This window comes from Vicia villosa, linkage group LG4 (assembly GCF_029867415.1).
Source record: "Vicia villosa cultivar HV-30 ecotype Madison, WI linkage group LG4, Vvil1.0, whole genome shotgun sequence".
Lineage (NCBI taxonomy): Eukaryota > Viridiplantae > Streptophyta > Magnoliopsida > Fabales > Fabaceae > Vicia > Vicia villosa.
Genome location: NC_081183.1, coordinates 6,640,608 through 6,654,288, shown reverse-complemented (window position 1 = coordinate 6,654,288; position 13,681 = coordinate 6,640,608). Strand labels below are relative to the sequence as shown.

The 13,681-nt window shown below is 30.3% G+C and overlaps 1 protein-coding gene across 1 annotated transcript; it reads right to left on the bottom strand.

Moving 5' to 3' along the window:
* Positions 1-10,455: 10,455 nt before the first annotated feature.
* On the bottom strand, positions 10,456-11,283 carry LOC131596729 (uncharacterized protein At4g26485-like). Its single transcript, XM_058869473.1, has 3 exons — positions 11,142-11,283; positions 10,849-11,026; positions 10,456-10,726 (listed from the first exon to the last, which is right to left on the bottom strand). The coding sequence occupies exons 1-3, from the start codon at positions 11,281-11,283 to the stop codon at positions 10,456-10,458; spliced, it is 591 nt and encodes a 196-aa protein (XP_058725456.1).
* Between the last annotated feature and the right edge of the window lie 2,398 nt (positions 11,284-13,681).

The following is a 13,681-nucleotide window of genomic DNA, read 5'->3' as shown; positions in this document are numbered from 1 at the left end:
TTTCAAAACTCAAATGCTGACAGTGCTTAATCAAATGGATAAAGATCTCAAGTTATGAAAATGAATATATATAGACAGAATTATGTGTTGGAACTTGGAAAGGATTCTCAATAAAATAATTGGAAGCCGAATTAATAGTATTCACTTTTTTTTAAAATTCTAATATGTGACTTTTTATGTTCCCAATCATCGAGCATACTACTACTACTACTATTATTTTTTTAAAATTTTTGGTTTATAGTAATATAAATTTAAATAAACCATAATTTTGTTTGGGAGCTGAAAAGGTTTTCTTTTGATTTATCTTCTCGGAAAGCTTAATATTAATGGGGCTAATATAGAATGTATATTCCCTATTAAACTAAATGCATGCAAGTGTGATTGAATGTAGTGGTAATGAATTTGGTAAGGTTACAAAGATGTCATTGATAGATTAAGAAAAAAAATGAAGGTGGCTCTATACACCCTTTATATTTTTCAAAAATTCTATAAAAATCTAAAAAAAGCTTTTTCCTACAGTATTTTGGAGCAAATTCTGCAGCTATTGTTAAAATTTAACATTTCTTATGGATATACACGAGGTATTTTCTCTCCGTAATAGTATAAAAAGTTCAAAGCGACGTCACATAGAGTGTTCGAAAATTAACTTTAAGATTTCATAATTTCTTAAGAAATTATCTATGAAATTTCATCCGGATTTTACTCTGAAATTATGTACAGATTATTATTTTGCAACAACTTTTACATAAAGCTCCAAAGTTTACCACTTCTTGCAAATATACCTTAGTTTTTTTCCACAAGTAATACTATCCAGATTTTAATTTTCGAATAAACCTCTTTAGTCATTTTATGTGTAAAATCATCAAAATAACATGGTACAGAAGAGTGTTTGGAAAATACTTTTGAACAAGAGCATTTTTTAGACAATTTTGAGTTTTGGAGAAATTTTTAGGGTGTAATGAACAATTCCAAAAAAAAATTAATATAAACTTTTTATCAATCTCTCATGAAAAGAGTCCTAATTTAACTCGATGAGCTTGTATTGGAATATAAAGTTATAGGCCCAAGACAATCTAACCATTTCGAGCTAACCCATTGCATTAAATTTCGAGTTATTTTAGTTGATTTTTTTGGCAATTTCTCATTCTACCCTTATACATTCTCCAAAACCACACGCGAAATTCCCAATATGCTTCGAATTTTCGGAGATGCATCTCCGGACGCACCAAAAACCATTTTTCATCAATATATTTCAGAGATGCACAATCGTCACTATTACAAAAAACACATCTAACAACGAACACGAAATGTATTTGATGCCGGTTACGGAAACAAGGTAAACAAGTGCGTCATAAAAGGTTACTCATTATTACCTCGGTTATTAAAATGCCGATATGTTAAGTAACTGCATGTGGGTTCGATTCTGAGCGTCAACATTTTTTCCTACTGTTGTCTGCACCTGAATTACATAACCATATTATATAGAATACATAACCATATCTTGCATATTTCTAAAACAGGGACATTGTACATTTTGCCCATTAATTACTTAATCTGAAACAAAAATATTCATTGGTTAAGTACCAAATGCAAACCCAAAATGGCACACACTTTATAATTCTCCATCAAAACTAAAACAAATTATTAATAAACAAAAGCAAAAACTATTTACTTACTAGTTTTCCCATATGCCCTCTTCATGATCACGACGAATAGCATGCACATCATCTAAATCATTTTCTTCAGATGATTGACTTACACGTGTTGCTAAATAAGGAGTCTCATAGTTAAAATATTGATTTTCATCAGTACTATCGGAAAGATGTTTTCTTTAAAGAATAACTGACCATCTAGTGTTAGACGGATCAATGACATAAAAAATTTGTTTTGCTTGGTTTGCCATGATGACTGGTTCATTCTTGTAAGTTGTCTTTCGAAGATTAACCCTTGTGAATCATAATTCATCGGTTACTACACCAGTTTTACTATCAATCCACATGCACTTAAATAAAGGCACTTTAAAAGAAACATAGTCAATCTCCAAAAACTCCTTAATGATCCCAAACTACGCTCTAGTTGCTAGTACGGGATTGCACTACAAGAAAACATTTCCCTAACCACGTGATGTTGTGACGTGATTATCACATGGCTAAAAAAAAACTGTTGCGACGTGATAATCACGTCACTACTGTTTTAAAAAATAAAATAATGGAAATAACGTTATATATCTTGGGTGTCAGAATATTATAAAAAAAAAGGTTGCGAAGTGTAAAACACGTCGATAAAATAAAACTAAAAAATAAAAAATAAAAAAGGCGCTTTGTTCAGAGAGAGGGAATTTTGAATTTTAAAAAAAATTAGTTGTGACATGATAAACACGCCGCAACATTTAAGAGGGAAAACAGGCTCAGACTGACTTGACGTGGTGCAGACTGGACAATAAAGTTTTGACCGTTGGCGTTATTTGCGACGTGTTTTACACGGGGGACAGTTGCGACATGAATTTTACGTCGCTGATTAATTAACTTCTTCACGCGTTTCTGACTTCGCAGAGAGAGAATCTTTATTTTACCGTTGGCGTGTGTTGCGACGTGAATTACACGTGGCAAGCTTGCGACGCAAAATTCACGTCGCTGATTGGCTTATAAGATAACACCTTCTCTTTCTCCCTTCCAGCCATTTTCGTTCACATTCAGAAAGTCTCATTCATTCTCTTCCATTCTCTCACAAACCCATTTTTCACAACCCCATTTTTCACAAATTTTTGACACAGATTTCTTATATTCTTGTATTGAAGGTAAATTATATATATAATTTTTGATAATTTCATTTTTTTTATGTATATTAATAGATTTTGTTTGTTAATTTATGTTTAATTTTTATTCGTAGGTTTTGAGTAGAAGAAAATTAAAGGAGAAAAGGATTGAAGGAGAAGAAGATTGAAGAAGGAAAAGAGTTCAAGGAGAAAAAGAGGTATTTTTGTTTTTTATTTAATTTTTGTTTTTAATTGTATAAATGTTTTTTATTATGATATAAATATTTAGAATTTTTTAATCTGGACCATATAATCTATATTACTTTCTGTATATAAATGTTCTAAATTTTATAAATTTTGATGTATTATTTTGTTTTTTTTAATCTGTAGGATGATATTAAAAATAAAATTTAGTTTTTATTAAAAGAAATAATATGCTATCATTTATTAAGACAGATTATTATTATCATTATTATTATTATTACTATTATTATTATTATTATTATTATTATTATTATTATTATTATTATTATTATTATTATATATATTAAATTAAACGAATTTTTTATTAAAAAATTCAAAAATAATGTAAAACAAATTATAAAAAAATTTGCATATATTAATAAAACTAATTATCATATATGTTATTAAAACAAATTATTATTTATAATAATAGTATATTTTATGCATATTAAAAACAGAACATTATATATTTTTTATGTTTATGAAAAATAGAATATTATATATTAATAAAAAAATGTTTTTTTATTAAAGATGAATATGATGAATATAAATAGTAATATGAAAACATTATTAATATTTAAAATTTATTTTTTTTAATTTTTATGATAAAATGAACATAATAATTATGTTTAATAGAATGTATTAATAAAAAAGGTTTTTTTATTACATATATAGTTTATTATTTTTATTAAAATCGAATTATAAATAATAAACTATAAAAACGAAATATATTTTTTTTAATTGAAAATAAAAATTTTTAAACCAAAATAAATATATTAAAAGTAGAACATAATATATATATATATATATATATATATATATATATATATATATATATATATATATATATATATATATATATTTAAAATAAAATAAAATAATATGTTATTCCTAAAAAAATAGTTTGTTGGTTAAGAACAAAACAACGCGAGGTTGATTTTAAAAAGATAACTTTATATGTTTATTGTATTTTTTTAAAAAAATAGAATATTATAGTGAATATATAAAAATATTAAAGATTTGTTTATAAATGTTTGGTTAAAAAATATTTTATATATATATATATATATATATATATATATATATATATATATATATGTATATATTATGTTTATGTTTATTAAATGTTTGGTTAATGTAGTTATATAGTTAATATAGTTTTAAAATAAATATAAATTTATAGTTGATAATGTTTAATTATTGTACTAAAAAGAGAATGATTGTAATTATGTGCAGTATGGAATATTATTTGTATTATCGTAGTTGGATGTACGATAGATTGAAACCAGGAAGACGTGCACTTAAACCCAATTTTATAGTAGGATTTAATGGATTTATCACGTGGGCGTTTGCTCAAGAATGTTGTCGAAGCAAAGGAGGAGTTAGTGTCCTTGTCTTAAATGTGGATGTAGCATTAATGGTTCTATGTTGTTTTATGACAATGAGTTTGGGACTCAAGATGGATTGTTGGAGGAATATAAGTTTTGTATGAGTCCGAGATATAAAGTTTGCAGTAGAGCCATTAACACTAATCAAGACCGGGAGAGCCGCTTCATCCGAATGTGGATTTTTATCTTTGGAGTGAAGTCATTGGCGGCAAGGGACCTAACGGGTTTTTTTTTTGTGGTGGAAATTTGGCAAGCACCTTGAGACCAGATGATAGAACTGTATTTCAAAGAGTTATTGACGGGGAAGAAAGTTCACGTCCCATAACTTTGACACCGGAAGAGCGAGAAACCGTAAGATAATTGGTGATTAATGAGTCGAGACGCGATGCGGCGGAACGTGAAGCGGATTTGAAGACCCAAATGGAGGCAATGCAGAGTGAGCATCAGTGGCAAATGGAAGTCATGGCGAAGAGACAATCTGATATGGAGGCCCAAATGCGGCAATTTATGCAATCGTTTGGTGGAAACCAAAATGTGGGTGGTTATGCGCCGACCGATCAGGAGGATGGAAATGATGATGAGTTTCCTGAATCGGACTGATTGTTGATTTAATTTAGTTTTTATTTTGTTGTTACTTTTAATTTTGAATTTGTGTAAAATAATAATTAATTTACAATTACATTTAGTAATATTTGGTTAATAATTTTAGTTTATTAATTTATATATTTTATTATATTATTTTAATTTTTATATTTTAGTATATTATTTTAATTTATATATTTTAGTATATTATTTTAATTTATATATTTTTGTATATTATTTTAATTTTTATATTTTAGTATGTTATTTTAATTTATATATTTTAGTATATTATTTTAATTTATATATTTTTGTATATTATTTATCAATTTTAATATATTTGGTTTACTTATTAATTTGGTTTTAAATTTTCTTATAAAAAAATATTAGTGACGTGTTTTTCATATCACTATTTAGTGGTATGAAAAACACGTCGCAACTTTTAAATATCCAACAGAATATATATTCAATAATAGTAATATTTAGTGACGTGATTTCCATGTCACCAATTAGTGACACGTAAATCACGTCACAACTTAAGAATCTTTTTCTGAACCAAACTTGCCACGCCTGCTTTGATTGATGTTGTGTGATTATCTGGTCCAAATTTAGCGACGTGATTTTCACTTCACTATTTAGTGAAGTGAAAATCACGTCACTACTGAGTTGCCAACATGTCTCCTGCGGCGTAATTTTTCACGTCGCAAATTTTAGTTTGTGATGTGTTTTTGCACTTTGTGGCGTGATTTTCACGTCACTAATGAGCTTTTTTTTGTAGTGTACTATAACAAATAACGCTTTTCATGACGAAGCTTTCACGTCATCCAGAAAAAAAACGAAGTTTTATTCTAAAGTGTGTCATATATATATATATATATATATATATATATATATATATATATATATATATATATATATATATATATATATATATAAACACTGAGGTGATATACCATTCAGGACATGCTTCGAATTCCAACTAATGTATTTTATGTTTTTATTTTTTAACAATTATAAAGTTAATGAAATTAACCCTTCGGTTTCTTTGATAAACAGAGGGATAAAATAATCAGCTTTTATTATAAAAGACTCGCTGAATAGATTTTACCCTAATAATATCGTATATGTAGCCTCCCCATTGTCGAATACATCATTTATTTTAGGATAGATTGCAAAACTGAAGAAAAAAATGTTCTTCTATATTGAACAAAATATTTTTTTCAACTTTTGCAATTCATCTTAAACAATGATATTATTGTGGTTGTTGTTTAAGGTTTTGAACAACTATGATTTATTTCTAAAAGTCTCCATTGATCGAATGGAAATCCTGAAAAAACATTTCCCCTTTTATGATGCCCATACTTGATTAGAAGTTGGATGCATTTCAAGTATGCAAATTGCATATGCTAGCGAAAGCAATGATAAACATAACATCAACAATCAATCTTAGTGAAGGCTCGTCGGACATTCAAGACAGATCTCTACCATCTTATATGGAACCTGAACATGTTGCATTTTTGATATTATGGATAAACAATCTTGATATTCAGCAAAGATTTGTTGCATACAATGTATTTTTTATATTCTGGGTAAACAATATAACCATTTTTAAAAAAATTACTCTAACCCCTCGGTTTTGGTTTAAAACCGAGGGGTTGGAGTAAAAGAATTTATTTTCCAAAAATAGTTACATTGTTTATCCAGATTTTTTTTAATCGAAAATATATATATTTAAATTTAAAAAGTCATTTACACCCAATGTGATCCAAAGGTATCCAACCAGTCCACTATACCAATTACACCATCAAATTAACAAATTGTTTCTTATAGTTGTATTATCTATATAGACCAAACTATCTATAATTTGTTTTCTATAGTTGTATTATCCACATGCCTACCAAAAACTATACCATTTCTTTACTGCTAGATGAAGTAAATGGATTCTGTAGTAGCCATTCTGAGCATCGAAGCTCTCCAACCCTTGCCATTAGCTTCCTTCATAATCCAATACATCTTCCCATTTTAAGGGAACATGCCTCATTTCCAGCCATTCAAGGACTTAACTCCAAATGAGCTTTGTTTGAGTACAGCAGAAAAACAAGTGATCATGTTATCTTTTGTTACCATACCAAACCTCCTCATCCTATCTTTTTTTGCCAACACCCTATAGAAAGCTAGCCACAGACAAACAATTGCTCTAGGTCTTGCCATATTGAACTGAATTAACTTCCTCCATTGAACCCTTTGCCTATGATCAATCAGGCCAATGTACATCTTATTGGCCCTGAACATCTGATTACTGATAGTCGAGTCCCATACCTGCTAAATTTTCGTAATAATATCCCTTTGTTTCAAAATACTCTTAATGATCCAAGAGTTTTGCTCTTTTAGCTCGTAATTTTAATATTATAGGTAAACAATTTGATATTCTACGAAGATTTGTTTCATACAATATATTTTTAATATTCTGGGTAAACAATATAACAATTTTTGGAAATAAAATTTACCCTAACCCCTCGGTTTTATTGGAAAAAGAGATGATAGTTAAGTGTTTCTTTCACTATTTTCATTTAACGGTCTTAAATAAACCTTTTCCGTCCATATAAAGGTTATCAAAGCTTAAGAATCCACCATTAGTGATCCACCATCTTATGATATTGGAAATCTAATTGAAGTATATGAAGCGCTTGAAACATAAGGAAACTTAGAAAAGTTCTCTTCAATGGATTGCAAGAGCTGAAAATCAACATGGTTCAAGGTTTGTTCTATTAAAATTTTATTTATAACGAAAATATTTTTGATTATTAATATTAATTATCTTACCCATTTTTTCTCTCCCTAAACAAATTCATGTAAGATCCGTAGAGAATATCCTTTAACAAACCCTTTTGTTATGTTTTGAGAAAAGACGTTCCCAGTATTTTATCTTGCCCAGGATATCAAGGAATTGAATATCCAATAGATGATCTTCATGGACAATTAATGTAATATTCTTTGTAAATAATGTAACGAGTTTTATTATAAAAAAACTCATAACCCCTCGGTTTTTATGATAAACGAGATAAAAAATGCGCTAGTTTTTCTAAATAATGAAAGTGCGGAAACTGGGATTTGAACTTATGCCATAATAAACCTTTACCTCGGTGTTTTAAAAACCTAGGTGTTAAGTCATTACTTTTCATGACACCCTTCATTACCTTGATTCTTTTGCCGAGGTAAAATGTATTTCGCGCCCGACATTAGAAGCGCTTTTGTAGTAGTGTATCTTTGGAACTAGAAAAGTACACAGATTCAACCTCAACCATAACACCACTTTTTTCATTGTGCTACAATCATCCTTTGATTTTTTACAAAACGATTATTTTCTAATGTCGTATGCACTCCAAGTAACTACATTAAGCTTAGGCATATGTGACAACCATTTGCAATTATCCAATGCAACAATCTCTTTAGAAAAACTTTCATTAAACCAATCTATAAAAATTATTTTTGCTCCGTCAACAACCATTTTTCATTCATCTGGGGATATTTTTCCTTTATAAGAGCTTTGTGCGCGATCAAGTAAGAATCAACTTCACTAAGGCTATTCAATTGAATAAAATGTGCTTGAAGAACTACTTCTTGACTAAATGTCTTTACGTTTAAACCCTGATTACCTCTACCATCATAAAATCCATCATGACGAGACTCGGGAACTCCTATAAAGTTTGCATCTGACAAATAGTTTGTACAAAACTAAATAGCTTCTTCTGTGATGTACCTTTCTACGATCGAATCTTCAAGAAAATGATGATTCTTTGTATACCCTTTGAAAATCTTCATGTAACGCTCTACCGGATACATCCACCGCAAATAAACTGGACCACAAATTCTAGTCTCCCTTACTAGATGAACAACTAAGTGAACCATAATGTCAAAGAATGATGGAGAGAAAAACATCTCGGATTGGCACAAGATAATTGCATCTTCGTCTTCCAATTCATCTAAACTTCGAGGATCTATAACTTAACTACATATAGCATTGAAGAATAAACACAGCCAGGTTATAGTCACCCTTACGTTTCTTGGTTAGATGACACGGATAGCCACTGGCAGAAGTTGTTGCATCAAGACATGACAATCATGAGATTTTAAGCCAATTAATTTGTGATCGTTTTCTATCACAAGTTTCTTCATATTTTATGAGTACCATTGGGGAACTTTGATACCCTGCAAACAATCGCAAAACCTTTTTTTTCTTTTTTTAGATAGAGTGTGGCATGCTGGAGGAAAATCAGGTTATATTTCCTACTTTTTTGAGGCTAAACATCCATATATGGTTACAAGAGACCTTGACATATCCACCCAAAATCTTAAGGAAATCGGGGTATGGTTCATCTCTCTTATAAACCCAACATTTTCTCCATTCATAGTCGATGTGGAACTTTGCACAACTTTCACACTTGAACCCAATAATTTCCCCCACAAGTGTGAGTCCCCAACATCACTAGCCTTGATACACACTAGGATCCACTTCAACTCCCCCACCGATCCAATCAAGCTCTGATATTAATTGTTGGTGCACAAGGTTGACGATGAAAGTGCATATAGAAGAAGAGAGAGAAGAGAAAAGAGAGAGAAAACAGTTATAAAAAACTTTTATTGAAAACCTTAATGGTTGCATTCATCATGAAAAACTAGTTACAAAGTTGTTTAAATACACAACTTCAAATGCCACGTAAGCAAATCTAACTATGCCAATAACTCAGAAGCTGAGCTAGGGTTTTGAACATGCAACTTCTCAGCTACGCTGAGCAAGGTTCTGAAGCATGTAGAAACAAAACTTTTAGAACTACAACTTTTGAACATGAATTACTTCTAACTCCATCCCTTAATTCATATACAGCCAACTAAAATCTACAATACCAATTTCATCCCTCAAATGGATAAAGAGTCCATCCTAGAAAATTTAGCCAGCACATCTTCCTAGAAAATTTAGCCAGCAACACATCTTCATAGAAACTTTAGCCAGCACATCTTCCTAGAAAATCTACAATACAATACCAATTCCATCTTCATGTCCCAACATAACCATCTTTATAAATGAGTTAAAGATGGTTATGTTGGGACATGAAGATTCTCTAATCCGTGGAGTTGCTTATCTTAACTTCCAATTAGTTTTGCAAGTTTGGTTATTTACTATTGTATTTTTGTCCTTTGTTTTATGAGTTATAATTTGGGATAGAGTAGCCCTTATACTATTGTTTAATTTAATTACTCTTGCTTGGAATAACACATTTCAAGTGCAGTTGGCTTTATCTAAATAAAATCAGTTGTGACAACATTCTGCAAAGACAACTCGACATTCAATTTCAAATAAATCATGACACAGTCATATGGTTAAGCAACAAAATATCAATAATGATTAAAAAAAAAGAACATAAAATTAACACAACCAACCAAAGCTACAATAAAATATCTTCAAATTAGGGAGATTCAACGAAAATGTCTTCAAAAATGCAGTTTAGAAAATTGTAAAGTACTACTCATTCCAATAGGGAAACTCTGATCACATTGCAAGCCAGAACCTCTCTTGTTAGTATAGCCCGGATAATATGATTGCTGAAAATCGACTTCTCCAATCAAAATCAATCCCTCATTTTCTGCCAGACCCTTGATGTCCCACTTACTAAATGGATACGCTGTCTTGTGTGAAACATGAATTTCTCCCCCGAATATTGAAAGCATATATTTAGCACTTTTTAGAAATCCACTCACTAATCTTCTGTGTAACCTGCATAATATTGATATATGAAATATTAATGTAGTGGCTATATAAATGTGTTTAATATTAAGTGTCATGATATTTTGTGCATAACTTACATAATCTGGAATTCATTGGACTCGCGATAATCGAAACCAGCGTGAGGAAAGTTAAAGATAATTCGATTAAAACTTTTGTTATTGAGATAATGGTGTTGAGTCATATTGTGAACATCCACATTGTGGAAGATAGTGCAGCCAAGAACCTCAAGTTCATTCAAGTTACTTGATGCACTTCCATACTTCAAAACTAGAGACTCTTCAAAATTTGTAGTATTCGAATTTTTCAAAAAAGAAAGCACCATTAGTATTTCAATCAATAGAACTGTAACAAAATTATTTCTAAGTTAATATTTGGTTTCTAAAATATATACCTCTATCATCTAGAGAGGTAGCAACCATGTTAGCAGCTGAGCCAAATGCCCTAGCCAAGGAGAGTGAGAAGGAGAAATCTCCCTCTCCTACAAGCAAAATTTTGTGAGAGCTATGATAATGCATTATCCATTTGTTTTCCATTTTCGAAACTCAAGTGCTGACAATGCTTAATCGAATGGTTATGAAAATGAATATATATAGACATTTATAAACTGTGGCTTTTTATGTACCCAATCATCGAATATAAAAAAACTTAAAAGCTTATTCTTTACTTTATCTTCTCGGAAAGCTTAAATATTAATTGGGTTAAACCAAACGCATGCACGTGTGGATTGAATGAGTGTCAATGAATTTGGAAAGGTTACAAAGATGACATTGAACGACTTAGAAAATTAATGAAGGTGACTCTATTCACCCTATATACTATTTTTCAAATTTTGAATTGAAGTTTAATGCAATGGGCTAGCCAAAAAGATTAGGTTGTGTTGATGGTCTACAATACAAGCCAATCGAGCTAGATTAGGATAAGGACTCTTTTCATGAGAGAATAATGATAGGTTTTTAGTCCATTATTTTTTGTGGCACTGACCATTAGATTGATGATGTGGCAGAGGTTATGTAGCTTAAATGAATTTCCACTTTATTTTTCATTATTTTTTTCAATAATATTATGAATTATTATATTTATTTTAAAAAATCATTAATTAAACAAGAAATTTGAAATTAATTATTCTTTTAAAGAATAAATTGTTTAAGACTATTATATATAATTTTTAGTGGATTTAATGCATTAAACTAGAATTTATTTTATATATAATTTGCAAAATAAAATTGTTCTCATGAGGTTTCAAATCCCATGAGATTAATTTTATTTTTTAAATTATATATTATATAAAATGTTATTTAATCTAATAATTCTATTAAAAATTATATATAACAATTTAACAATTTATTTATTAAAAAAATTAAAATTCTAATTTCATTTCTTATTTAATATTTTCTAATTTCATTTCTTGTTACGCTTTTTATGAGAAACTTAGTATTCCGTATGGCCCTCCAATTAATCATGCGGAGGTATTCGGTATTTTGTGGGAGACGGAAGTGCCTTTCAAGATAAAAGCTTTCGGTTGGAGACTTTTTCACAATAGGCTTCCGACGAAAGATAGTTTGACGGCTCGAGGTATGTCTTTTCCCTTGGATGCTTTGAAGTGCATATTTTGTGGATATAGTTTGGAATGTAGGAACCATTACTTTTTTAGTTGTTTGGTGGTGAAAAATATTTGGAGGGAGATAGCTTTTTGGGTGGGTAAAAAGGTTATTTTTGAAGAGGAGTGCCGGTCAAATTTTATGGAGTGGCGCCTATATTTTCGTAGTAAAAAGGTGAAGGATAGAAAGTTGGGAGTTGTTTGGCTTGCGACTACTTGGATTCTTTGGTTGGTTAGAAACGGTCATTGTTTTCGGAAGGAGGCTTGGAATGTAAACAATACGGTTTGGAACATCAAGCTTTTGGTTTGGAAGTGGTCGTTTTTTGGGAAAATTACACACCCCAATTATTCTTTCTACGAGTTTAGTATGGACCCTTTGTATTATCTCTCGTGATTGTAATTGGTTTTTAATCTTTCCTTTTTGTCCGGTTTTTCCCGGTTCTTTTGTAAGCGGGTTGGAGAACCCTTAGTTCTCTCTTCTTAATGAAATTCTTGCTTACTAAAAAAAATAATAAGTTGGAGAAGTTGGGTAAATATAATAAGTGGGGTAAATAGTCTCACATTGGATAGGAATGTGGTGAGCATTTATAAGTTGGAGAAGTCATTCACCTATCACTTTAAGATTTTGGTGAAAATGTGGTGTGCCTCTCAGAAAAGTGTGTCACAAATGTAAAATGCTCTCTCGTTGTGATCCCCCGAGTAGTCTCCAACAAAAGGTATTATGAGCCTTTTGTTTTGAAAAAGGGAGCGACTTACTTGTATCAAAAAGTATCCCACATGGTCATGGATAAACGTTTCGCAGATGAGTAAAAGATGTCCTGTTGAAGAGAGTCAACGACGGTACAAGTGTATGTGGAAGAAAGAACTTCCACTTGAGGGGGAACATTGTGCACTCACACTTGAGGGAGAGTGTTGAGTTTAAAGCAAGTGTGAGTAGTATGGAGGAAACTGTCACATATTTGATAGGAATATAGTGACTTGGGCATTTATAAGTGGGAGATCGAAGCCACTCACCTATGAAGATTTTAGGTGGACAAGTGGTGTGACTACCACAAATTGTATTTCTCAAAGAAAAATCCCACAAAAAATAAAAATGTTCCTCGATCGACCTTCCTCCTATTATTGCTTTAATAGTGTCATATCATCAATTTAGTTGACATGTTATACAAATGAGACTCAAAAGAAGTGGAGAATTAAAATTATGAGAAATTGAAATAGAAATCCATTTAAGCCACGTAACCTATGCCATATCATCAATTTAGTTGACATGTTTTACAAATGAGACAAAAAAAGTGAAGGATTAAAATTATGAGAAATTGAAATAGAGTGATCAA

Bases quoted from the DNA above. Each gene is read 5' to 3' on its own strand.
- LOC131596729 (XM_058869473.1), bottom strand. From the start codon at position 11,283: ATGGAAAACAAATGGATAATGCATTATCATAGCTCTCACAAAATTTTG. The intron at 11,027-11,141 runs GTATATATTTTA...CAAATTTTGAAG, and splicing joins TACCTCTCTAGATGATAGAG to AGTCTCTAGTTTTGAAGTAT. The intron at 10,727-10,848 runs GTCCAATGAATT...GTTACACAGAAG, and splicing joins GCTGGTTTCGATTATCGCGA to ATTAGTGAGTGGATTTCTAA.